General features: G+C 46.4%; 5 protein-coding genes across 7 annotated transcripts; 2 read left to right on the forward strand and 3 right to left on the reverse strand.

Annotated features, from left to right (window-relative positions):
• Positions 1-9: 9 nt before the first annotated feature.
• Positions 10-2,761, reverse strand: LOC6498903 (exocyst complex component 5). Its single transcript, XM_001955669.4, has 6 exons — positions 2,618-2,761; positions 1,648-2,552; positions 998-1,585; positions 752-941; positions 365-682; positions 10-297 (listed from the first exon to the last, which is right to left on the reverse strand). The coding sequence occupies exons 1-6, from the start codon at positions 2,648-2,650 to the stop codon at positions 199-201; spliced, it is 2,133 nt and encodes a 710-aa protein (XP_001955705.1). The 5' UTR covers positions 2,651-2,761; the 3' UTR covers positions 10-198.
• A 267-nt stretch (positions 2,762-3,028) lies between these two features.
• LOC6498902 (hamartin) lies at positions 3,029-7,367 on the reverse strand. The gene is made up of 7 exons (XM_001955670.4): positions 7,220-7,367; positions 6,889-7,129; positions 6,570-6,826; positions 4,218-6,507; positions 4,000-4,157; positions 3,760-3,889; positions 3,029-3,698 (listed from the first exon to the last, which is right to left on the reverse strand). Exons 2-7 carry the CDS (start codon positions 6,980-6,982, stop codon positions 3,304-3,306), a joined length of 3,324 nt encoding a protein of 1,107 aa, XP_001955706.1. The 5' UTR covers positions 6,983-7,129; positions 7,220-7,367; the 3' UTR covers positions 3,029-3,303.
• Positions 7,368-7,395: 28 nt separating this feature from the next.
• Positions 7,396-9,570, forward strand: LOC6501661 (glutamyl-tRNA(Gln) amidotransferase subunit B, mitochondrial). Its single transcript, XM_001955671.3, has 8 exons — positions 7,396-7,541; positions 7,597-7,741; positions 7,803-7,916; positions 7,974-8,289; positions 8,349-8,773; positions 8,835-8,971; positions 9,034-9,157; positions 9,222-9,570. The coding sequence occupies exons 1-8, from the start codon at positions 7,480-7,482 to the stop codon at positions 9,447-9,449; spliced, it is 1,551 nt and encodes a 516-aa protein (XP_001955707.1). The 5' UTR covers positions 7,396-7,479; the 3' UTR covers positions 9,450-9,570.
• LOC6498901 (rootletin) lies at positions 9,461-25,163 on the reverse strand. 3 transcript variants are annotated; one of them, XM_032456288.2, is made up of 10 exons: positions 25,056-25,163; positions 17,179-17,676; positions 15,485-16,768; positions 14,560-14,711; positions 13,125-14,501; positions 12,890-13,065; positions 10,836-12,820; positions 10,328-10,753; positions 10,085-10,260; positions 9,461-10,024 (listed from the first exon to the last, which is right to left on the reverse strand). In XM_032456288.2, exons 2-10 carry the CDS (start codon positions 17,674-17,676, stop codon positions 9,961-9,963), a joined length of 6,138 nt encoding a protein of 2,045 aa, XP_032312179.1. In that variant the 5' UTR covers positions 25,056-25,163; the 3' UTR covers positions 9,461-9,960. The 3 variants fall into 3 exon arrangements, with proteins under 3 accessions (XP_032312179.1, XP_001955708.1, XP_014765811.2); XM_001955672.4 differs by lacking the exon at positions 25,056-25,163 and adding an exon at positions 19,244-19,750; XM_014910325.3 differs by lacking the exons at positions 15,485-16,768; positions 17,179-17,676; positions 25,056-25,163 and adding an exon at positions 15,095-15,329.
• LOC6501662 lies at positions 22,240-24,824 on the forward strand. The gene has a single exon (XM_001955673.4). The coding sequence runs from the start codon at positions 22,845-22,847 to the stop codon at positions 24,480-24,482; it is 1,638 nt and encodes a 545-aa protein (XP_001955709.1). The 5' UTR covers positions 22,240-22,844; the 3' UTR covers positions 24,483-24,824.
• Positions 25,164-25,172: the final 9 nt, after the last annotated feature.

Genomic DNA, 25,172 nt, shown 5'->3' on the forward strand with positions numbered 1-25,172 from the left:
CGCGGTAAATCAGGTGCCTAAGGCTCTGTGTAGATAAAATGAAACAGCCACTCGAGTTTAATTGAAAGTTAAAGAACAGAGTGAACCGCAATTAAATCTTATTAGATAATGTCCCAGTAGTATATCAATAGCAAGATCAGACAGCTCCGAACGAGGTGGAAAATTTCGGAATGTGACTCATTCGGGCACTCGAACTTATTACTCAATAATCCCCTTCAGATAGTTGGTATTCTTGATGATTCGAAAATCAGTGCGCAGCTGAATGAATTGCCTCACCACGGACTTGTCCAGATAATTCTATATTTGGAGTAAGGAAAGTGAAACGTTAGTCGCTTAACCTCTGCCAGGGTTATCAACCACTTACCAAAGTATCACCTGTGCAAACCTCTTGCAGGTTCTGAGGCTTAACCAGCAACAGGTTGCACAAGGCATGAAGTATATCAAAGAGCTGAGTCACCAATGGACTGTCCAGATCGCGGATGCACTTGCGATATTCGTTGACATCGCAAATGGCGCACATGGCTCCCGCTGTATTGAACTGCATAGTTTGCAGATGATCGTAAATAACTCGATGCAATCGGGTTCCAAATTCAGTAAGCACATTTTGAAGATTCTCGCCATCGACGCACTTTTTTATTTGCACAATCACGGGCTGTAGACTTTGCACAACTTGCAGGCAGGCCTAGATAGGATTAATAATAAATTAATATATGATAACCTGTTTTTAGAGTCGGAGTTTATAGTCTCTTACGGCTGAGGATATGGTGTCCACATCAGTCTCCGGCTTGTAGTCTGTTTTCTTTTGTTCATACTGAAGATAGACCTTGACCCAGCCAATAACTGCGCTAATGGAGCGATCCAACCCCTGGTCTAATTTTGTCTCAATTTGATCCATTAAAATTCGTTTTTTGAACACATAGTCTGAATACTTTGGTGTATTACTGAAAAATAAGTGGGGAATTAATAGTTCATATTTTTAGGTCAGATGTATACCCACCTCACGCAGGGAATCACGGAAGTATTGCACAATTTATCAAGTAGATGCACAATGATGTTTGTCTTTTGCACCACATCGAAAAAGTACAGCTGAGGAAATATTCTTCCCTCGGCCAGGGGCACTGCCTGCAGTCCCACTTCCAGAGCATAATCCACATGCTCGTGCATCAAAAATCGAAGAAGGATGTCGTTCAACCTGATGGCATTGCTGGGCAAGTCAGCCTCGCTAGACAAAAGGCGGCAGCGCTTTAGCGAGGCCTTGGCCTCCTGCAGCATGTTGATGGCCAGTTCCTCGGAAAGGAATGTCTCCCCGCCGTAATCTTCAATGGCGGCTATGTTTATGTTGGCCCTGGTAGCAATCAGCACTTCCATGTTACGACGGAATCCCTTGGTAGTCTGGGTCTTCTGGTGTTTCTTGCTGGCATAGAACTTTTCCAGCTCTGAGGAGCATTTGGCAGTAAGGCACTTGGTTTCCATCTCAGTATATCCGGCCAGGTGTTTAATGAAAATCTGCTGAGTCAACTTTTGCAGTAAATCGTCGTCGATGGTGGACATGTAGACTTGCAGGTCTGTAGATAGCTTCAAAGTGCTGGCAGGAAATGAATAATAAAATATAAAATTAAGGGATTAATATAATTTTGGAATACCCACCGTGAATATAGTTCGTAAAGCGTGCGCAAGTACTTCTCCTCGTCTTTTTTGTCTTCCAGCTTGGTCATCGCATACTGGTGCAGTTTCAGTTGATAGATGTTCAGTATAAACTTGGACATGACCTGCTGGGGATTGGCGAATACTTTCTGGATGATCTCGTAGTGGTGCTTGCACAATGGCACTATGCCAATGAAGATATCCTTCCCACTGTACGGCTGCATTTGACTCTGCTCGATGTAGGCATCTACGCACTGGGTGTATCCCTTGAACTGGGATAGGATCTGGGCTAGGGTTTTCATGCGATCGATGTCTTCGCTCTTCTGGGCAGTCGCAAATTCTTCGATTAGTCGCCTCTCAACCTCATCGTATTTTTTTTCAATTTTTCGCTTTGACTCAGCAAAGTTTCCAGGTGGCAGATCTTGAGAGATTGCATATAGTTTTTGGATAACATCCGCCGCCTCACTTAAGCGGGCGGCATCGGCAAAAATGTCGTTGACAATCACAGGTCCGGCAGCCAGAAACTCTGCCATAAAATTGAGGAGTTTCTGGGCTTCAACGGAGCGGCTTCTGGGTGTGTTCACATTCTCAAGCTGCTCGCCGAGGTGCATGATCTTCCCTGCCACCGAATTGATCTTCTCATCAAGCTGGCTGAACCAGTCTATAGCCGTTTGGTGGCGTTCTTGCAACTTGGCTATCTTCTTGGCGTGTGTCTCCTTCTCCTGGCGCAAAGATTCCTCCAGCCTCTCACACTTGCTTTGCTGTTTCTCCTGGAGAATCTTTAGGTCCTTAATAGTCTGTATGAAAGTATCGTGTAGGGCTACAGGACTAAAGTCCTCGGTGTTTTGAAGCTCATTGTTGGTGCGCCATGTAAGACGTTCAATAAATTCGCCCACCTCGAAGGGTTCCTGGCGGGGGATAACCGATGTTTTATTATTTTCATAATACATATTTCTCATATATTGGCACCTACCTGTTCAAATTCCTCCATATATTGGGATAGCATACTGATGATAAATAATTCTTTGTGAATTGGTTGTAGGCGTTCCTCAGTTGCTTCTTCTTCCTATTGTTGATTTGGCTACTCAAAACATATGATTGTGAGGAGCTGCCATATCTCTGATAATTTTCCAGGTGGCAGCGCTGATCAGTTTGTTTACGTTTTTGTTTGTTCTTGTTGGAAATAATTTGAATATTTGGCGGCAATTACATAACAATTAATTAACATAAATCTCTCCAATTGTTAATATGAATATCTAAGAAGAGAGAGAAACTTCTTCTGTTTCTCATTAAACAGAATAGTTTTAATATAGACTTTTGCCAAATTTGTAAAAATCTGAAAATTGTGAAATTTTTTTTTAATTTAAAAGAAACAAGTTTAAAGTTATGCTTGCTGATCTTAATTAAATGTTTATTATAATATGAATGCGTCTTACTTATTGCCTCGTATCAAAACCATTTTTTTTACAACAAATTGCAATGTGCTAAACAAGTTAAAATTTCAAACATTAATATTTTTTTTTTTTAACTTTATAATTATTGCGTGGAGTCAGCGATTTATTAAACCTTAGTTACAGTTTTAAACTGAATATGAAATATGAAAAACCAAGAATTTTGTTGTTGACTTTTTGACAATAGACATTAATTAGCGGAGAAAAGCTAGTTCTTTTTTACAAACTGTGGTGCTTGCTCTTGGCTCTGCAGTGGCTCTTGCAGCTCTTGGATATGCTGCTGCAGATAGAGATGTGGGTGGGTGAGGTTGTGGACCTGACTGCTACCCATTCCCGAAGTGGAGGGCAGTTCCAGGGCGTGCGGTACAATGTTAATGGCACTGGCGGTGCTGGCCGATGTGGCTAAGTCCACCGCCGGCAGACGCACGCTCTCCTCAAAGTTGACGCCGGCGGTCATGCTGCTCAGGACCTCCGGCATGGAGGGCGTGTCCACCAATTGGTGCAGGTTCTTTAGCTCAGTCGAACGCAGACTAGCTGAGAGGCTCTCGCTGGAGGCCAGAGATGTGGACAGCGGAGAGTTGCGCTCCATGGATGAAGCAATGTCTGCAAAAAGTTTCATAAATAATAGAGGATGTCTTTGTATTTAAACAGTAGAAGGACTCACCAGTTCTATCCGTATCCGGGGAGCAAGTGTTGTGGCATGTCGCTCCCTGTGGCTGCTGCCACATCATCATCAGCTTCATCTCCATCTGCATGATAATCTTCTTCTGTACGTCATATTTTTTATTGACCGACTAAGGGAATAATAAATATTATTTTATTATTAATAATTTTAAGCTCTTGTACATAAATAAATTTAAATTTTAAAAATAAAAATTCTGTTTTATTTTTCATTTCAACTCACCTTGAACTTCTCCTCGTACTCATCTTTAACCGTGCTGAGGAGTCGCTTCTGCTCTGTCATGGCCTTCTCGCTGTTGGCCAACTGAGCCTGCAGGTCGCTGATCTTGTGCTTCATGCTCTCCAGCTGTGATGTCTTCTCGTCCAGACTGTGCCTCAATTCTGCATAAATAAAATTCCAAATAAACATATCGAGAATGTAAACAAGCGTTTCGGGCTCACCTTTCAGTTCCTGGTGGCTGCTCTCTTGCAGCATTTGCAGCTCCTCGTCGCGGGCCCTGAAGTTATCTATCTCAGCTAATCGGTCACGGCACCGGACCTGCACCTCACCCATGACAATGAACTCGGCTTCCAAGCGCGCCAATTCTTGCTTGCATTGCAGGCCAACGTCCGCCTGCTGTTGAGCATGCTGCAGTTCGGTGCCCAGACTAAAGACTTGCCCTCGGAGGGACTCCAGTTCGTAGTTCATCTCCTTGTGACGAGCTATCTCGGACGTGAGGCGAGCTTGTAGGTCGTCATTGGCCTGACGCAAGCACTTCTTCTCCTCCAGCTCGTGTTGGTACTTGGCTCTCATATCAGACAGCTCTTCTTGGTGAGTTTCCTGGCGCATCTGCGCCAACCGCATAGTCTTGTCCATTTTACTGGCCAGATCCTTGTTCTTTGCATCAAAGTTCTTCAGTTGCTCTCTTAGCCGATCCCGCTCCATCTCCAAACTGCGCTTGTCCCTGCTCCGGCCCATGAGTCTTCGATTTCGCTCCGCGTGGATCGAACGCCGATAGCTTTCGTACTCCAATTGCAGGCACATTAGCTGGCCCTGCTCCGTGTCAAAGGACTCTTTGGCCCTAATGGTATGCTTGATGTACTCATCCAGTATGTCCTGAGGATAGAGAATACTCCTCTCGTATTTGTTTCTCTGATCCTTGCATTCCAGCAGAAGTTCAAACAGCCAATTTTCATACTGCGCCGGAATTACTCCGTCCAGCGTTTGGGTTGCGGCATGTGCGCAGCTTCTGGCTGGCTCCTTCGGCGTCGCCATGGCCAGAATACGGCCGCTTCTTTGCAAGCGGCTGCCAGTCTTTTGCGTCCCATTCTCCGTCCGCACCCCCTGACCCGGACAGTCCGCTACGTCATCATTTGCATCTGAATTCTGTTGGTGCTGTAGCATTCCACTTAAAGCCGAGCATGATTTGACCCGACGCAGGGGATTCTCCGTTTCCACGCTCCAGCTCGCCTTTTTGGCGGCTGTGCTGCGGCTATCCTCCACAGAGATGCCATTGCCGCTGTAGCTGGCCATGCGGTTTCTTCTCTTGATTCCTTTGGCCAACTGGTGCATGGATCGGCTGGTGGGCATATGGAGTCCACCCACGCTGCATAGGTTTCGATCAGTTTCGTTGCACTCATCACATACAGCAGAAACTTCTTGAGAGGCAGGAGGATATCCGGACTCCCCGCCGACAGTTATCTCGGAATTCATTTCTGACATGCTACTCGCTGCCGACTGCCTGTCCTGAATGACCTGATGAAGGCGGCGATCGTACGTGGTGGATGAAGTGGTTTGTCTGGCGATCTCCGTGACAAGAGGGCTAGTACTTTCCTCAGCCTCGCGACTCACGTCCGGAAAGCTAAACTGGTTCTGCTGTTCCTTGCGCATGGGCGAAGAGGGCTGACTTGAAGCGAAAATAGCTCTCACCGCATGGGAATTGGACCTAACGAGGGGTTGTTTTACCTCCCGCAAGTCCTTTAACGGCGTAGTCTCCGGCGTAGCCTCCACTGCCGTTTCCGGCGGCGAAGAGCCCGTCATGCCCACCATTTGCTGTGTCTGTGGCTGTATGGGCAAAATAAATGATGTGGTGGGCGTCAAGGGAATGGCGCTAGTGGACGCAGTGATCTCATTGAGTGGACTCCAGATAGGCCCCAGATCCGTCGAATCAAAGCGGGAGAAAGCTGTTCTCGTTGGCTGGAAGTCTCTCAGCTGGTAGCTGTAGTCAGTGTTCGAGGTGTTCGAAGTCATGCGGCTGTAAGCTGGCGTCATGGGATACACGTAGCAGCCGTCTTCGTTGCTTGGCTCCGGCAGCAGTACTGGCAGCGACAGATTGGCACACTCCATGACAACGTCATGCGGCTCCATCTCCTTCCAGCGTGTATTGTTTACTTCTGTCTCTGGTGTGGCGGTCAACAGCATTGGGTGCACTCGCACCGTGTCCAACAGAGGTTTGATCGTGTGCTGAAAAATGCCACCGCCGTTGCCGCGCTTGATGAACTCCACCAGATATGCCATAAAGCTGCAGGGATACATGCCGTACAAACGATGGAACAGCATCTGCAGTCCCAACTGCAGGTGAATTAGCTTCTCGTCCGGCAACTTGTTGCTGTTTTGCAGCTTCCAGGAGGCCAGATGACCAAACACCTCGAAAAGGTCGTTCAAAAAGTTGGGCGCCGAGTTTGGGATGATGGGCAGTAGGGTGATGATGCACAGCAGGGCGCTCATCAGTGGCACTATCTCCTTCTCGTGCTGGAAGTGAACGCAAAGGCGGTTGAAGATGGCCAACCTGTTAAGGATTCAATATGACTCACCATAAGCAGCTTGAACACGCTCTTGATAAGCCGATGCTTTTCGATCTTGTACAGCCAGGTGGGATGGTGGCGCACTATGAAGCAAAACACCTGCAGGCTCTGTACCCGGTGAGGTGCCTGTTTTAGGCAATCATCTAACTTGTCGAAGATGTGTCCATCGTGCGGCGCCTGAGCCTTCACCATCACCTCCAATATACGCTGAGATCCAGTTTTAAAGAAGTACTCCAGCATGCACTGCACCAGCCACTGATCCCTGTCTAAATAGAAATGAAATTGGACCATATTGAGTGGGCTGAGTGAGTCTTCCAGAAATACTTACTCTGCGTAAACAGCTCCACCAATTTGCGCTTGGCCTCCTCGTTCTCCAGCGTTATGTTCGACTCTAAGTCGCCAATTATTTTCTCGATTTCCATGATTCAGGATTCTCAATCGCTGTAATTAATATCTAGTCGTCCTCCTGCTCCTGTTGCTCCCGCTCACTCCCGGAAACCGTACCTCCTCCTCCTGGTGTCGTCGTGGTTGTCGTTTGCAGAGCTTTTTCTCGTCTTGGTCGCTGTCAACTGTTTGATAAGCTTAGTCACAGAACTTCGCGCATTGCCTACTTCCACACATTGTGTTGCTGGGCGTGTGGCATTGTTTACTGCACTTACCTCTGCTAGTCTCATCTTTTTTACATGTTTGTAAATGAAAAAAGGTTATTGCTGTTTTCGCCAGCGCAATCGATGGTGCGATGGACGACAGCTGATTTGCCAATCGGGTTTTTGGTCTGGCAACGTTGTGGCATTGAGTTTGGCAACTCTCAAATAGAACAAAAACAGTTAAGAGTATCAATGTCTGGCAGCACTTTCGAACCATAACAAAGACAGCTGTTTTGAAAACTTTTCTGGAGATCCGTTGCGTTTATTTTGTAATGCATTATTCAATAATCCGGAGGCTTTCTACCCAGCCTAAGTTGGCCAACATCCCTAAACGGTAAGAACTCCAAAAGATCTCATAAACTTTATTCATGCCATTCTGTTTATTGCAGTAAATGGAAAAGCGTTGTAGGTTTGGAGGTGCATGCTCAAATAGCCAGTGCCTCGAAGCTTTTCTCAGGTAGCGGCACCTCTTTTGGAGCTCCACTCAATAGCTCTGTAGCTTATTTCGATGCTTCCATACCGGGAACTTTACCGGTAAGTGATACTTACCAGCAAAACAAATTGAAGGTTAATTAAAAAAAAAACATTTCTGCAGGTGGTCAATAGGAAGTGTGTGGAGTCTGGAATCAAGACAGCTCTAGCCCTTGGGTGCCGGGTGAATGAGGTTTCTATGTTTGACCGAAAGCATTACTTCTATGCCGATTTGCCGGTAATATATGCGCTAAGGCAACTAGTATCTTTTTTAAATAAATAAAAATATTCACAGAATGGCTATCAAATCACACAGCAGCGAGCTGCCCTGGCCAACAACGGTATTATGACTTTCCCGGTAATAACGCCGGGCAAAAAAGTCTACTATAAGACTGCGAAACTTCTGCAACTGCAGCTGGAACAGGACAGCGGGAAGTCCTTACATGACGATCAGCTTAAGAGAAGTTTGGTGGATCTCAATCGAGCCGGTTTGCCATTGATGGAGCTTGTGTTTGCGCCAGATCTTGAAACTGGTGAAGAGGCGGCTTCCTTAGTCAAAGAACTAATCCTTATTCTTAGACGTCTGCAGACCTGCAGCTGCAAAATGGAAGGTAATTAAGGTCCTAAAAAACCATTTTTATTAGTTTTTCATTGTTGCCATCATTTTCAGAGGGTGCCTTGCGTGTGGATGCTAACATATCTATAAACCAAGAGGGCGATCCAATGGGAGTCCGAACAGAAGTCAAAAACATTGGATCTGTACGAAGTATTTCTCAAGCCATAACCTATGAGATAAATCGTCAGCTAGAAACAGTGGCCGAAGGTGGTGTAATTACGAATGAAACGCGATCTTGGGATGCGGAAAATCGTCGCACGGTTGCCATGCGTGACAAGGAGGTGCTGCAGGACTACAGGTTTATGCCAGAGCCGAATCTGCCACCGCTTCACGTGAACCTGAAGCCAGGTTCAAAGTCAACTGAAGACTTGGTCTCTGTAGCTGCTTTAAGTATAGAAATTCCGGAATTACCCGAAGATACCAGACAGCGCTTAGTGGCGCAGTACAGTCTCAAGCCAGAAACTGCTATCATTTTGGTGGTAAATATTTATTTATTTCTTTATAGAAAAATTAGATTACTTTTATGTATTTATTTGCAAGAATGAACCCATTTTATTGGACCACTTTTTAAGTATCAATCGCAGTCTAAGTGAAGTGCCCACCAAAGTTGTCTACAATTTTCTTATTAACGATTTTTTGACCTACTGCAATAAGCTGAACTTGAACGTGGAGGATTGGTAATTCTTAAAAAAAAACAATCATTGAATTAATTTATCTTAACTTGAATAATTTAATTTAGCTCTATAAACGCTGAGGATATAAGAGACATTTTGAAGAATCTTCACGGAGAAAATATCAATCTGCAAGCTGCGCGTCAACTAATTGAATTGCTACACAACAATCCAACTATTAAAGTGCAGGAGGTGGGTACAGTGTACCTATATTGATATATATGACTTATAATTTACCTATTTTTATATTTGTTAGCTAATTGACCTCCACAATCTGCAGCAGATCTGTAATCTGGAACAGATAGAGGCTCTTTGCCAGCAAGCTATTACCAACCAGCCCAAAGCAGTGCAGCAATACCAAAAGGGCAAATCAAAAGCCCTATTCGCCATCGTAGGGGAGGTGGCCAAATTGTCGGCCCAAAAAGCCAACATGAAGATTGTTGTGGAGTGTCTGGAAAAACTCCTGAAACCCCCCAAGAAGTAGACACTTTCGACTATGTTGTGTTCATTAGACGTGTAGTTCTCTTGTATATATTTTTATAAAACATGCAGTCGTAGATCCGCACTGAATATAGGATTAAATATATTGCTAAGGATTAAATATATATGCTCGGTTGTTGTGCTGACTAGTTCGGTGTTCTGGCCAATATATGTAAATGCAAATGATGTAAATTCTGGTGAGATATATAGTTCGGTGTTCTCCCTCGTTTAGGGAGAAGCGGAACTTGTGACCCATTAATGCATAGTTAGTTGGTGTGGAGATGAACATGCGACTGGATGGGGACGCACTATATCGATTGTCTATCGGGGCAGACAATGAACAGCTAGACTTTTACTAAGGCAAACGAGTTGAAATGCAGGCGATGATTAAATCAGATGCTGGGCAGACTGCTGCCGTCCAGGAAGCCTCTATAAATAAATGCAAATGGCAGTGATCTCTAATTTTTCATCATCTTGGCGGGATCAAGTTTAACCAAATCTAAATGTTCAACGCTCTAGTCGCGGTCGTAGTCCCGGCAGGTGGAAGGTGGCAGGCTCATCGAAACGGCCGAATCGAGGCTGGAATCGGGATATTAGAGTTTTGGGGCTTTAAAAGAGATCTAATATTTCAAAAGTTACCGTCGGCTCTCGCTCTCCAAGAGGTGGGCATCCACCGGATGCTGGGAAACATTGCGCAAGGAATCGCCCAGGGTACTCCTCAAGTGTTGCATCTCTCGATTCGCTTTTGAACTGCGCAGGATGTACTGCTGTCGTCGCTTGGCCTCCTGGGCTAGTTGCTCTCGCAGCATGGATATCTAAAAAAGAATATTTACAAAAATGTATTTATAAATTTTTAAATAAAAATAGTATTTAAGATCTCACTTGATTCTCCAGCCGCAGGACCTGCTGTCGGTGTGACTGCTCCCTGGCATCTAGAAGCTTTTCTGCATGAACCTGGGCACTACGATAGCGTTCCGAGTCCATTCCATCCATGCATTTGGTGCTATCGTTCATTCGCGCCTTGCATCTGGCCAGCTCGGACTCCTTCTCCGCCAAAAGTGTCTCCAGGCGGCGTACCTTTAGACGCAAATCCCGTGTCTCCTGCTCAATGATACTGTGGTCTAACCCACAGCTGTAGGAACCTCCATTACCGCCACCATTGCCGCCGCCAATATCATAGCGATTTGAGTCGAATTCACCGGATTCGGCTGCTCCTCCGTAATAGGAGTTGGTCTTTTCGGCCCTGTCGTAGGCATTTCCTCCGGAGAACTTGCTCTTTCGCTCACATTCCAATTGCTTGACTTTATCCTGAATGATTAATTATTTAATTAGCGATTGGGATATGAATCTGAAGATATAAAATAGGATTAGGATATATTTTCCAACCCACCTGTAGAGTCTGCAGTTTGCTGCGCAACTCAGATTTCTCTCTTTGGGAGGACTTCAGTTGCCTGCTGAGCTCGTCCTCGGCCCCACCTCCGTTGCCATTGGTCAGCCCCTTGTCACCGCCACTCTCCTGATTCCACTTGGCAATGCGCAGTTGGGACTCCAGAGCGGATCGCTGAACCTCCAGATCGGTAACCTGCTCCTGCAGCCGCTGGTTGCCATCCAACTGCGCCTGTTGGCTGCGCCTCAGCTCGTTGAGATTGGTCTGAGCGCTGTCCAAACGCTCGGTAAGTATACGCTTCTCATTTTCAGCGGTCTGAAGGGACTTCTGCAGCAGCTTCAACTTGTCCTCGTTGGCCTGTGAGCAGTGGCCCTGCTCGGAGAGCTCCTTTTGCAGAGTTTTAAGTTCACCTCGTAGTTGGGTTTCTCCCACGGCTGATTTTTGGAGACGCTCCTTAAGTTGATCCACGGTGGACTTTAGAGCAGTGCAGCGGTCCTCCAGTTGGGTCATGGCTCGGTTCTGGTTCTCCAGACGCTCTGTCACCTGGCGAATGCTGCAATCCTTCTCCTGGAGAGCCATTTGCAGCCGTGTGAGGTCACCCTCCATGGCTACGCGCTGAAGGTCCAACTTACTGGCCCTGCCCTCCACCTTGGCCAGCTCCTCTTGCAGCTGACGCTTCTCGTTATCCAACTTGGCGCCCAGCTGGCGACTCTTCTCCAGACGGTCCTCGTTCTGAGCGTTCTCCTCCGAGGTAGCGGCCAGTTGCATCTCCGTTTGGGCCAATCGTTCCCGGAGCAACTGGCACTCGTCGTTGCGCTGCTTCAGTTTCTCTTCAAGCGCCTGGATGGCCGAGATCTTCATCTTCCGATCGGTTTCCAGGTTGCTCTTCTCCTCTTGGAGATTTCGCAGCATGGCCTGTAGTTTACCCATCTTGGCATCGCACTTCAGTTGCTGTTCGGCCGCATCTTGGAGCTGCTTCTTGGCGGCTCCCAGCTGCGACTTGTAGTCGTCCTTCTCGCGCTCCAGTTGGGCCACCTGGTGCATTAGATTGCGAACACCCTTGCGCACCAGATCGGGATCCACGTCGATGGGTCCGTCAGGGCATTGGGACGTGCTCCTGGCATCGTAGTCCCCGCAACTGCGAGAGGGACTGAACCTCCTGGAAGGACTGAGCAAACGATGGGAGAGATTAACACTACCATCCACCTGGATTCCAGCAATACGGCGGAGAGTGTGAACCACAGAGGATAGCTTTTGTTCGGTATCGCGTTTGTGGAGTTCCACGCACGAGAGCTGTTCATCCAAAGCCCGAATGCGTCCTTCGGCACCGCCGAGACGGGCCTTCAGCTCCTGAATCTGCTGGGTGGCATCGGCCAGGCACACCTCCAAGTTGTGCTTCTGATCTTCGAGACGCTTCTCCCGGCCACGAGCCTCCTCCAGACGTTGAGCCAACTCCTGTTCGCGGGCATGGAAACGGTGCTCCTCCTGGTTGTTCTGGCAACGAGCTCGACCCAATTCTTGGCGGGTGGCGCATAGATTGGCTTCCAGGTCGGACAACTGCTTTTTGATCTGGCACAGCTCCTGCTGAGCTCGTTCCTTGAGCTCCACTTCGGCAACCAGCTTGCACTGCAGCTCCTTGCCTCCCTCGTCCTTTTGAGCGAACTCGACTTGGGTCTTTTGCAACGCCGCTTTGGTCGCATTTAAGTCCTGGGAGGTCTTTGTAAAGTGGTTCTCTGTCTCCTTGAGTAGAGTGCTCAATCTGGTACGTTCGATTTCCAGACTGTTCTTGGCATCCTCCAGGTTGCTAATTTTCTGAAGAGCCTCCTCGATGGCACGTGCCTGCTCCCGCTTGGCACTCTCCACTCGCTTGACGTGATCACGCAGTTCCTTGTTGCTGTTGGAGTACTTGTCCCGCTCAATGTTGCTGTCCGCCAATTGGCGCCTGGCGTCGGTTAACTCTTTGCGGAGGCTATCAATGAAGCCCTCACCTAGGGGAGATGGATATACACAATATAAATAATATAATAAGATAAATACAAGGTTAAGTCTTCACCCACCTTCCTTGGACTTTCTCAGGGCATCCTGCAGTTCATTGTTGGTGCCCTCCATTTTGTCCTCCTTCAGACGAATGTCCATCTTCAGCTCCTCACTCAAACGACACAAGGTATCACGTTCTTCCCTCATGCTGCTCAGTTGCAGTTCCTGTTTCCGGATACACTCCTCCAGTTTGATTCTATGTGGCGAAAAAAAAGATAGTTTGCATAAAAAAATATGGATAATTAATGTACTTACTTGTGCTCCTCTTCCTTGGTACGCATTAGTACTATATCGTCCTTGAGCTGGGCAATAGCTGCCCGCTGTTTCTCATCTCGAGCATTGGCCTCGCGACGGCTGCGATCCAGGGACTCCTGCTCCGTCTTTAGATCTCTGGTGACGGCGTCTAGACGTTCAGCCACGGCCTGCTTATCCCTGTGCGCAATGAGGAGAGCTTGTTGTTTCTCGCTTTCCGCCCGGATTAGGGCCTCCTCGTGCTGTTGAACCAGACTCTCAAGGTGGGCCTGCAGAGTGGCCAGCCGTTCTTGCAGCTTCTCAATCTCATCGTCCTTGGCCGTTTGCAGAGCTTGCAAGGCCTGCTGCATTCGCTTTTCCAGGGCGTTACGCAGCTGGAGGATCTCCTCACCATGTCGCTTGGCTGCGTCCTCGGCAGCGGCCTGGAGATTGGCGATCTTCTGGTTGAAGTCACTCTCGGCCGCTCGGGCTGCATTGATGAGTTGCGTTTTTGTTTCCTGGGCCTTTCGCTGGCATTGCTCGAGCTCCTTTTGTAGACGGGCCACGTGATTCTTTAGGGACTCCTCCCGCACCAGGGCCTCCTGCAAATCCCTTTCCAGCTGGCTGCGTCGCTCTTCGGTGGCCTCCAGTGAGGTGTTTGTGTCGAAGAGCACCGATTCCAGTGACTCTTTTTCGGAACGTAATGCGGCCAAAAGTTCGTTCAGGCGGTGGGTGTCCTTCTCGTGCAGATCGATGACCACCTGCTTCTCCTCCACATCCTTCACCATCTCCTCGAGATTTCGGTTGAGGCGGCTGTTGGTCTCTGTCGTTTGCTCCAGACGTTGGCGAGTGCGCATGAGCTCCTCGTTGAGGGCCTCCTTCTTCCGGCACATGGCTGTCAATTGGTTGTGTATGTCTCCACGATCTCGAGTAACGCAGGCCAGATCCTGCAGAATCTTCTCTTTCTCCAGCTGCAAGCACTTGAGTTTCTCCCCGGCTGATAGGTTGTCTGTCTCCAGTTCCAGACGCGCCTTGTCCAGGACCGCCAGCTCCTTCTTGAGCTCACTTATCTCGTTGCACTGATCGGCCGTTTGGTGGCGGAGCTTTTTGCGCTCATCCTGCGCCTCCTGCAGGCAATTCTGGACGCTCTTCAGCTCATCACTGGTGGAGCAATTGTTGCTGGACAGCTTCTCGTGCTTCTCCTGGAGGTCACACTTCTCCATGAGCAACTTGTCCAGATCATATTCCAAATCGGATTTCTGCTTCTCGAGAAGGTTGATCAGGTTATCAGACTCGATGCGTTGCTGCTCGAGGAGATCTCGATTGAGGCTGACTCGGTTGAGTTCTTCTCGAAGGGATATTGTCTCTTCCCTCAGACGGCTGCTGCGATCTTCCTCCGATCTGTTGGATATTTAGAGTGTTTTGAATTACTATATAAAATTATTTATTAAGGACTCACCTTAAGTTCAATTCGGTGATATTCTTGTCTTTCAAAATACGTTGGATCTCCAGCTCCACTGCCTTTTTATCTTCCTCCATGGAATCAATGCGTTTTTGGAGCTTTCCGCAGTTGAGTTGTAGTTTCTCATAATCGCCGCTTAGGTTTTCAAACTAAAGGAAATATTAATGAATAATTGTTTCAGTAACTCAACTTAATTTCATAGAACTATTGAATCATCAATTCTTAACATGTGAACAATGTATTGAATAACCAAATGATATTTTAGCCCTTTCAGCAAATTTTTAAATGTGGTCAGCAAAAATTGTAATCCTATTTCCAACTTATCAAAATGATTTTATTGAATCTAGTATTTATTGAGACATTTTTAACATTAAAACATATATAGTATAAGCACGTGTTTGTATAATTTGTATTAAATTTTTAAAAATGAATTTTATTTTATCTCTTTCGGCACAAGCTGACGGTCAACCCGGATCCCGACCAACCCATTTAGAGATATGGAATCCCAGTGCTTATGAACTCAATCCCATACTCTTTCCATAATGGAATTCGCCATTATGAGAACTGCAATCTTCGCAGCCATAATTAATAACTCAACTGATCGCAGACATCTCATCACCCCGGATTTGAGTTGGAAACATTCTTAATATGAAATGTACGCCGTAATCTCAGACCCAGACGCAGACTAATCGAGTTATCTCTCGCAGCCGCCCCCATCTTCCTTGACACTTGCACTCGCAATGGCGAGTCGGTGTTCCGCATCCTCGTCCCAATGGGATAGTACTTATTAAACAAAAAACGCTGACTTTACATTTCTCTAAATCATCGAGAGGGCTAGGTGATCAAATAAGTAGTGTACATACTATAATATTAAGATTAACTACGATTTTAGTTTAAAAGTTTATAGTTTAAATACACTTACTGCACTGTTGATATCCGCTCGTCCCATCTCCGATTGCTGTTTCTGGGTGCGCACTTCGTCCAGTCCTCGCTGGAGACTCTCCCGCTCCTGCAGCAGCTCGGATAGCTTCGAGTTGCTGGCATCGAGCTTCTCGGTGAGCTGCTGCATCTTAGTGGTTAGGAGCTGCTTGGTGCCTTCACTGGTGTCCAACTGGGACTTGGTGGTGCGGAGAGTGTCACTGGTGTGCTGGAACTTCACCTGCATGTCGTGTAGGGCCAGTTGGTACTTGTGGAGCGCCGCCTGGACAGCGGAAATGGTACCCTCGGCGAAAGCCTGCGATGCGCGTGTCGAATTCCGGCGTGGAGATTTACCGGCACCGCCTCCGACAGTGCTTCCCCCTGCTCCGCCAGCCACCGAGGCGGAGTCACGCGTCAGATGCATGTGCTGCATGGCCCCGCCGGTAACCTCGGCGTCCGCTTCGCGATCCGCGATCTCCGCATCTTGAACGACAGCCTGCGCAATCTCGCGCATGGAATTGTTGAGGCGCTCGATTTCATCACTATACCGGCTGGCCAGAGCTGCTTGCGACTCGGCCTGGGCGCACCGATCCTCCAGTTTCTTCAGCTGGTTCATCAGCTCCAGCAGTCGCTGGTCGCGTTCCATGATCTCGTGCCGGGCACTCTCGTATTGCACCTTCAGGGTGGCCAGTTGGTTCTGGAGATCGTCGTTGCTGCGCTGGGATTGTTTGAGCTCCTCATCCGCTGCTCGCTTGGCCTGCTGCTGCGCGAAGGCCACTGCCGCATTAGAGCCGTTAATGTCCTTGTTCACGCAGTTGATCTCCTGGCCCATCTTGGCCACCTCCGCCTTCATGGCCGTCTGCATCTCTTTGAAGGAGCGCTTCACGGCTACCACCTCGCGCCACATCTTCAGCAGTCGGTTGTGTTCGCTGTTGTAGTAGTCCTTGAAAGCCTGTTCCTCCTCCTTGAACTCGTCCTCCTTGATGAGCAGCTCATCCCGGAGGCCGGCCCAGTCGTTGGTCAGCTTCTGTAGATCATTGGTTAGGGCCTCGTTGGTGCGATTCGACTCCTCCAGCTGTTGGCGCAGAGCGTTGTTCTGGGCCAGGATTTGCTCGCAGCGCTGGTGCTCCTCATCTAGTTTTCGGCACAGCTCAGCTGTTCCCCCAGCCCCTGCACCGGACACCAGGACATCATCGTGTACGTAGTCCCGACTGCAGCTGGGCGGTGGCGAGTCCAGCGAAGAGCTGCAGGGTAGGCTGCTCTGGCCCAGGGTCAGCGAAGTGGAGCACTGAGGGAATGAGATGGTCATAAGAAAAAGTCCACAAGAAGCGTTTATTTTTGTCGGTAAAACTGATAAGCAATTAAAATTTCAATTAATTTCCATTGCAAATTAAATATACCTATTTATTTATTAAGATTTTGATAAGAATTGAATTATGTTTGTCAGAGCATTACTCATACGCCATGTGGTCGCCAAGTGCTCATAGCAACATTCACAAACAAAGTATTGGGAGATAATGTTTATTGCTTTCGAAAATGGGGTTTAATGAGTTTGTTTAAAAATATTTGAAACTCAAAGGCAAATGAATGTATTAAGGATTCTAAAGAATAGAATTTATAGGGGAATATTGCGCATACGCCATGGATGGTAGCATAACTTAAGCTTTCAATCTAAATCTTAAAGGCAGTATTACTCACCAGCACCTGACTGGTGGTCGGACCAGTGGTTAGCTTGGGTCCTGTTCCCGCAGTGGGCTTGATCGTCTCGTGCATCCGCTCCTCCAGGTCGCTGCATCTCTGGCGGTACTGCTGGATCTTCGACTGGAGCCGGCTGACCAGGTTAGCCTGATTGTGCTGAGCCTGCTTGTAGGTGTCCAGGCGACGTCGGTAACTGTGCGACTCATCCGCCAGCCGCTGGCGTAGCTCCTGGTTCTGGCGCAGCAGTGCCGAGGGATCCCCGGACCCTCCTCCGCCACCACCCCCGCCAACGCCCGGCGGACCCGGACTCATCATCCTGGGCGTGAGAGCGCCGGAGGCGGCAACCGAACTGGCACCGGCCGATGGGTCACGCCCCCGTTGAGTGCGCGCGAAGGGCAGGCGGGCGGCGGGCTGGTGGGCCGGTGGGTGGGGCGGGGCCTGAAGGTCGACGGCCGATGGGCAGGGCGTTTGCTTGAAGTTATCGCGGTACGCCTGCATCTGTGGGTGGGGGCGATGGGAAATGGAAAGCGAGCGAATGAATTTGATTTGTTTCTGCCAAGAAATTGGTAATGCGGTTTGTATTGCGTGCAATGGAAAATAATGCACTTTCCGATAGATTCGACTAGATACTACCCTTTATTACAGATATAACTTATTTTTAACCAAATTTTATGTTTATTTTGTTTTATGAAATTAAAGAAAAACAATTTTTTGGTAAATGAAACACAAATATAAAATTGCAAATACTTTAAATAAGAAATAGTTCCTCTCCAATATGTATTTAAATCTTAGTCTATGTTTAGGAATCCACTTCTTTAAACTAACCCACCATTAAAAACCAATCACTGGGTATACGAAAACGGAAACTTTTTGGCCAAAAGTTTGGCGCCTCGCCTACGCTTCTGAGCTGCTCGATAAGTTAGTCCAAATTGATTTATTAACTTGTTCCTGGGCCAGGAGCCAGTCGTCATGACAGCTGAACCGAGGTGATGTTCCTCGCCAATAAACAAGCTCGGGGTGATGAGGGGACCCCTTCTCATTATCATCGAAGGATTCGTACACCCGCCAAAGGACCAAAGAACATTACTTGCCATTCCGTTCATACTTTCCAATGATATTTTTTTGGGGGCCCACTTGAGGAAATAGTTTTTGGACGACGACGACACGCATTGCACAGTCTGTCACCAGGACAGCAAGTGTTTGTGTTTACCACCCCCATCCCTCATAGTCAACAGTCCCCTGTCCCCTGTCCCCATCCACCCTTTACAGTCCGCTCCGGCCCGGCCTTCCTCCCCCCCAAAATCGTAATAATTTCCTTGTCCTCGTATTTATTTTAATAAACAACATTTCCGCCGTTGTTGAAACTTCCTTTGACACGAATGCGTCTTCTAATTTTGAGGTCCTTATGCTGCAAAGCCCACGGCACCACCCACAACCCCCACCTCTTCTACCAGCGATTTTATGCAAACGGTAAAAATATGATAACATCCTTGATAGAGCGACTATGATTTGGCATGCAATCTAGCCCATGTCGGCTATACTTTCTATTTTAGTTCCAGATTTTATATCATTGTCGATTCCGTCGAATGGAAGTCGTAATTTATGTTTATGACAGGAGTTGGGGGGGATGGAGGAAAATCATTTGAATATCATTTGGAGGATGATAATAAATTATACGCTATATATAACGTATAGAAGGATACAAATTATAGGATAGTACAAAACTAAACCTTAACGTTGGGAAAATGTTTTACAATTTCTATTCCAAAATAAGAAATCCTAAGCTATGCCTAAATAAAGATTCTAAACAATATCATAATTTTAAGAAAAGAGTATTCGTCTAATCAGCTTTTTAAATAAAATTAGTATTAGTTTTAAATATGTATTAGTTTCGAGTTTGAGTTTTATACATGAAATATCAATTTAAGTTTTATATACAAATATCACTTCCTATTTAACACTTTTTGACGTATTTGATGTTTTGTATTTAAGTTTTCTAGCAACTTCAGTTAGTCGAAGCCATCTCTATTTAAACTTGTCTATTATTTCTTTAATTTAAACTTACTTTTCACTATAAAAATGTTTCTCTACTTCCGTAAAAATATATTATGTGTTTAAACACTTCTTTATGATTATAATTTTTGGTTTCGCAATTCAATCCGCGCACTAGGACACTGTTGTTAACTGATTGAGCTCCAATTGAATACTCATCAAGTTATCACGAAAACGGTAACCGGGACTCGAGGCTCGAAGCCTGCGGCAGGAGTCTCCACTAACGTGTCCTGCCTGGTGGCAATTGACACAAATTTGCGGAATGCGGAAGCACTAACGCAACTAATGCTCGTCGGGAGGGAAAGTTAATCAGGGTCCAAACGGTATGGGTGGGCTAGGACTAGAATGGAGGCTTCAAACCGAACTGTCTGGGCCCGCGGAACTAAGCCAACTGAGCGCCAACCAAACTTTTGCAAGAAGGTAAAAAAGTAGAAAGCGTCGAAAGGATTCCCTTTTCGAACTAACCGCCATTAAGGCCTACTCCGTCTGGGGACTGCAACTTTCCTTGCTTTGCATTGCCCGGATCCTGGAGAGTGCGGGGGCTGTGGGGCAGAATAAACATTGAATTAACAAATTCCTGGTTACCACCGGCAACCGCAATTGATTACGGAAAGAGGAGCTCACAATTATGTTTGGCGTGCGAGCAAGCAACAAATGCAAATCGTGCCTCGAAGCATATTCCGAATGCGGTCGGTCAAATCGGCCGATATCGATGGGGTATTCTACGGTATGGCTATAGACTGGTATAGGTGGTGGGTGGCTTTCCCTTAGCTGGTTAGATAGTGCCTCCTTTTTTGGTCACAATGTTCATGCCTTGCTGCGTTTAATAAGTCACCGGGCAGGGCCATAAATTCAGCAAGTGCAGGAGAGTCTGTCGAAGCGATTAACCCTTTTCTGATGATTTATTTGCGGTGCATATAAATTAGGTTCTATGTATAGAGAGCCCTGTATAGAGTCTACATTTAAGCTAATTCTATGCTAACTATCAAGGAATGGGGATAAAAAGGATATGAGAGTGCATAGAATGGCGATCAATAAAAAGAAAACTTTTCACAGTCAGGGGAGGTAATTAGAATATTTTAATGAATTATTTTAATATAATATTTTCTCAGCGAAGACCATACTTTTAGCAATAAATATCCATTTCTGAAGAGGAAAATCTTAATAAATTTATGAACTATCGATAGTGAAAATATTCCCCTAACAAATTTTTACTCAATAAAAATTGACTGGAATTGGAGTCAAGATGACTACCAAGGCATCCAATTTATTTGCCAATAAACATTTATTTTGATCCTTATATTGAAGGATTTCTGGATTAATTCTCTACAATAACATTTTTTGTTTTAATATTCTTCAAAAGTATTGAAATCGTGATGATTTTCAATTCGAACTTAAAACTTATTATCCCGAATAAAGATTTTAAGAATATCTATGATATTTTCGTGTAGAAAGATTCCCCGTTTAATTTTTCTATAAATGTGTTTCTCTTGCCTTCGCTAAATATCAATGTCAAAATATTTCCTGGCACACAGGTTGCGACTGCCGCAAGGTTATCGCCATCTTTCCAAATCGGAGAATGCACCGTAATACCCAATATTATATGGCTTATATAGTATATAGGTGAGATGGCTATTTCTAGGGCTCGAAGCGACGAGAAAAAAAATGCGAAATTGAAATGTTAAATCTGTATTTTGAAGAGTCTTATCAATGCTTGCTTGAACCTGAGAAGCGACCTTGGGTAGGAGATACAAAAGTTCCAGCCCAGGTATTAGGTATATATGCTATATAGTGAACCATTCCTATAAAGCTCGTGTGCAAATCGGACCCGCGACAACTAAGTGCCCACACAGTACAGACTCTCAAAGTCCGAAGATGGTTATGCAGTCAGTCGCCAGTCGAAGGTGTTTGTTTGCTTCACTTTCGGTTTTAATCGCGGACCCGATGCCATTATGCCATAAGGTCTATACTATGTGTAGGTGTGAGATTGTTAATATTTGTTGTTAATTTCCAAGCATAAGTTTGTCTGTCGCCGTTCTTGCTTTGGATTTTCTCGCTTAATAAGTCGAATGGTCGGTTCATAGTCAGACTCGCTTATCAGTGGCCGGTGAAGCTGAAATGGGATTGAATGAGACTAAAGTCCAATCATTCACTAATCGGAATCTGTCACGGGATCTGGACGAGCTCTCCTTTCCACTGAGAGACACAGAAGCGTAGAATGAGAAATTCCCCAACGACATAGGTGCTCCTCCCGAGGGCCTTGGGGGCCTACGTGTTCGCCGGTGGCAACCGTAGCTCGGCTAGAACCTCCAATTCGTAATCTTCGAGTTCTGAAAGTGATGATTTATTCCGGCGATCGCCAAAGATCACACAGACTCCGGGCAACGAGGAGAATTGGCGGCGACTGTGGCGACAACAACACTAATACTTGGGCAAACATTTCGCTCACATTCATACTGATTGTTTGATTGATATACTTATTTAAATATGTAATACATATGAGTATGAATTTTATATATATTCTTTGGTATATAAACGAGCGGTTGTTAATTACTGGTACACTGAGGAAATAGCGCAAGTGCTATAATAGCAAGTGATTTTTTAGGATTCATTTATTTTGTACATTTTTTATATCAAACAGATTGGCTTTTAAAGAATCTTAAGAAGCCAAAAGCAAGTTTGCTTTTAATATTAAAATATTATTTGAATTGTTTACAATTTTTTTACATTTTTCCAATTAGTTAGGCTTTAGTTATTTTCAATACTTTTCAAAAACTGTTAAAAATGTCAGGCATCCGGCCTTCTTTGAACATTAATAGTGAAATATATTAAAAATAGAATATTTATTTTTATAGAACTTTTGCAGAACTTTAAAATTGCAATTTAATATTAAGTAACTTAAGTAATAACTTAAAACTTTTATATGTTTTTGGACTTTTAATATTAGTACAAATAAAACCTCAAAAAAGCTTTCAAACAAACCAAAATCAATTTTTTTAGTGATTCTATTTTCGGTAAAATTTGATGACTCTTTATTTCTTTTATAACTGACCTATGAAACATTTTATGAAATTTGTTAGTTGTTGCTTTAATTTATGTTATCATTTTATAGAGTAAAAACTATTGCTAAGCGATTGCTAGCCACTGGAATCTATTTCCAGACTTCATAAACCCAAGGCAATAAACCCCGTGATAAGAAAGTAGTCACATATCGGATCCAACTTTGATCGGCGGTTAGCTAATGGCCGTTTCGAGGGCAGTGGGTGGTGGCGGTGTCGATCGGCTCGAGTGGTGGAGTAGTTTTCTGGCAGTGCATAGGTATTATGCCAGTACATGGATGGGCCTGCCAGTGGACATGTGTCTGGGATTCGATGATAACCCACGAATGACACCGAGCTGCATCCCGTAGGTTTAAAGTATAGCTCCTATTTAAAACGCGCTTTAGTCACAGTTCGGATTTTGCCAGCAGCAGCAGCACGGCGGCAGATAGACGAAGATTATACGGTGAAGATTATACGGCTGAGATTAATACGGACTACGCGTCACCGCGACAGTGTGTGAGCGAGCGAGAGAGTGATTAGTGAAGTGTGAGAAGGAGAGAGAGAGAGAGAAAGATGTCCCAGACCCTGGACGATCTCTTGCTGCGCCAGGAGCATGCCCGGCAGCTTCGCCAGGCCACACGCTCCAAATTCCGGAGGATTAATTCCCTGGACCTGATTCCCGAGCACCCCAGCCAGTCGGAAGAGGAGGAGGATAAGGATCAGCAGACTCCACATCGTCACTTTGTGACTCTGCGCCGTCAAAGGACAGCTGATGGTAGCCTTTTGAGGAGCCAGTTCCAGGCCCGAGCTCCGTCACAGCCCAATCTGGGCACCCGGATGCTGCTCTTTGGTCCCCAGTTGCTAATGCGACTCCTGCTGACCATCCTCAGATACGTCCTGTACATTCCGCTCTCGATTGCGGCTCCCAGTTTTTGGCTTTCCGCCTTGCTGTGGATATTCTGGAAGCTCCTGAGGGTGCCCATTGCCCTGGTGAAGTGGCTCTTGAGCGGTGAGGAGGAACTCGGTGCCGTCCAGAGGCAGAAGACCATTTTGCTGAGCTGTGGCAGTACCATTCAGACCCTCCATCTGGCCAGGAACTTCTACGGCTCCGGTGCCCGAGTGGTAGTCTTCGAGTTCGAGGGTCTCTTCGGTCTGGCCCGCTTCTCCACGGCCGTGGATAAGTTCTACGTGGTGCCTCGACCCACGGCCAATAACCCGGATCAATATATAGCAGCTCTGTGCCACATCGTTAAGAAGGAGCGACCGGCAGTGTATATACCCGTGTGCGCCACCAGTCCGGCGTACTATGATGCACTGGCCAAGCCACACCTGGAGGTGTTGGGATGCGCCAGCTTTATTCCGAGCGTGCAGGAAACCCTGCAACTGGACGATTGTCTGCAGCTCTTCCAGAGATGCGAGCAGCAACAGATGGCTCTGCCGGCCCATGTGGTCCTCACTGCGCCGAGACAGATCCAGCAGATATACGAGAGCGGGTTTGTGGGCAACTACCGGAACATCTTGATGGCTGCCGGAATGCAGGGTGTCCTGGAACGGCACAAGTACATTCTCCCAAACAGGAGGACAGAGTTAAAACTCAACCAGCACGAGATCAGCGAGCAACAGCCCTGGCTGGTGGTGAGGGATCAGCCGGGCTATCACCACTACGTCACCTGCACCACCGTCAAGGACTCGCGGGTGGTAGCCAATGTGAGCTGCCGAGTGGAGCATCATACCAAGAACCTCATCCCGGTACCCCGGGACGACGAGGCCCAGATCGAACTCTGGCTGCGCTCCTTTTTCGCGAAGGTGCGATTCCAGAGGCCCATTAACGGACACATCAGCTTCCGGCTGGTCAAGAGCCCCGCCCACGGTGGACAGTTCGTGCCCCTGGGCACGCGATTGGGCGTGGCCCTGCCCTACATATGCCACAATCGGTCGCATGCCCAGCTCCTGTGTCAGGCTATGAAGTGCATCCACAGGAGGGGCCTGCCGGAGGACGAGCTGCCCAACTGGAGTTGGTCGGCGCTGGAGCGCACCTCGACGACGGCCCTGGACAAGCGGGAGGCGCTGTTCGCCTACTGGGACCCGCTGCCGTACTGCGCCTACTATCACTTCCAGCTGCCGCTCGAGAACGTGAAGCTCTTTTTGCAGCGCCGGAATCGCGCCACAACCAAAAGTTTATCGCCCCGCATCACGGTGCCGGTTCATTGAACGCCCGGACGGAGGATCAGGGGGAGTCACTGCAGCTAGGCGGGGGCTAAAGGGAGAAGGAGCTGCCAGAGCAGGAGGATGAGGGTGAGAAGGAGGTGGAGCAGCCAGCGAGAGAGATTAAACAGACTGATCAATAATGGAAAATATATATATGTATACATCTTGCATTCTATACTATTCTCTTTTTTTTTTTTTGTTTACGCCGATGGGGTTCAACATCCACGGAGATTAGACACTTTCAAATAAAAAACATACACTCACACACACGCGCATATACACATATAGACATATAGAAGTTATACTATACTGTACAATAAATAATATTTATATTTTAACAGCCCATTTGACTTGGCTTTTTATTTCTTTGGTTCATTTTTGCAATTTGTTCGCTTTATAGCATTTGGTGGCGCAATTATCATTTGTCCTTGGTCTTTAGAAATGTAATAACATATTTTAAAATCAATTTATTTGTCAATTTGTATTTGGTTTTTTGTTTGTTTATTATTATTCTCTGTTTAACTTAAACTGGATTGCACATTTTAAGCAATTGTATTATACATTTTTGGTCATTACCCATTTCAATTAATTTATTATCTATTACAGCACATTTTAGTTTATTTTAATGTATTTCTTTAAAAACTTTTTCACTATTCAGCTCCTTTTTGTTTACGTTCTAAAACTAAACTGACC

The sequence above is a fragment of the Drosophila ananassae genome, chromosome 2L (assembly GCF_017639315.1).
Source record: "Drosophila ananassae strain 14024-0371.13 chromosome 2L, ASM1763931v2, whole genome shotgun sequence".
In the NCBI taxonomy this organism is placed as follows: Eukaryota; Metazoa; Arthropoda; class Insecta; order Diptera; family Drosophilidae; genus Drosophila; species Drosophila ananassae.

Coding starts and splice junctions, on each gene's coding strand:
- LOC6498903 (XM_001955669.4), bottom strand. CDS start 2,650: ATGCTATCCCAATATATGGAGGAATTTGAACAG. Junction 2,553..2,617: donor ATATGGAGGAATTTGAACAG/GTAGGTGCCAAT, acceptor ATCCCCCGCCAG/GAACCCTTCGAGGTGGGCGA. Junction 1,586..1,647: donor CTTTACGAACTATATTCACG/GTGGGTATTCCA, acceptor ATTTCCTGCCAG/CACTTTGAAGCTATCTACAG.
- LOC6498901 (XM_032456288.2), bottom strand. CDS start 17,676: ATGCAGGCGTACCGCGATAACTTCAAGCAAACGCCCTGCCCATCGGCC. Junction 10,261..10,327: donor TCCTGCGGCTGGAGAATCAA/GTGAGATCTTAA, acceptor ATTCTTTTTTAG/ATATCCATGCTGCGAGAGCA. Junction 10,025..10,084: donor TTGGAGAGCGAGAGCCGACG/GTAACTTTTGAA, acceptor TCCCGATTCCAG/CCTCGATTCGGCCGTTTCGA.
- LOC6501661 (XM_001955671.3), top strand. CDS start 7,480: ATGCATTATTCAATAATCCGGAGGCTTTCTACCCAGCCTAAGTTGGCC. Junction 7,917..7,973: donor ACTTCTATGCCGATTTGCCG/GTAATATATGCG, acceptor AAATATTCACAG/AATGGCTATCAAATCACACA. Junction 8,972..9,033: donor AACTTGAACGTGGAGGATTG/GTAATTCTTAAA, acceptor AATTTAATTTAG/CTCTATAAACGCTGAGGATA.
- LOC6498902 (XM_001955670.4), bottom strand. CDS start 6,982: ATGGAAATCGAGAAAATAATTGGCGACTTAGAGTCGAACATAACGCTG. Junction 4,158..4,217: donor CAGCCACCAGGAACTGAAAG/GTGAGCCCGAAA, acceptor TTATTTATGCAG/AATTGAGGCACAGTCTGGAC. Junction 3,699..3,759: donor CCCGGATACGGATAGAACTG/GTGAGTCCTTCT, acceptor AACTTTTTGCAG/ACATTGCTTCATCCATGGAG.
- LOC6501662 (XM_001955673.4), top strand. CDS start 22,845: ATGTCCCAGACCCTGGACGATCTCTTGCTGCGCCAGGAGCATGCCCGG.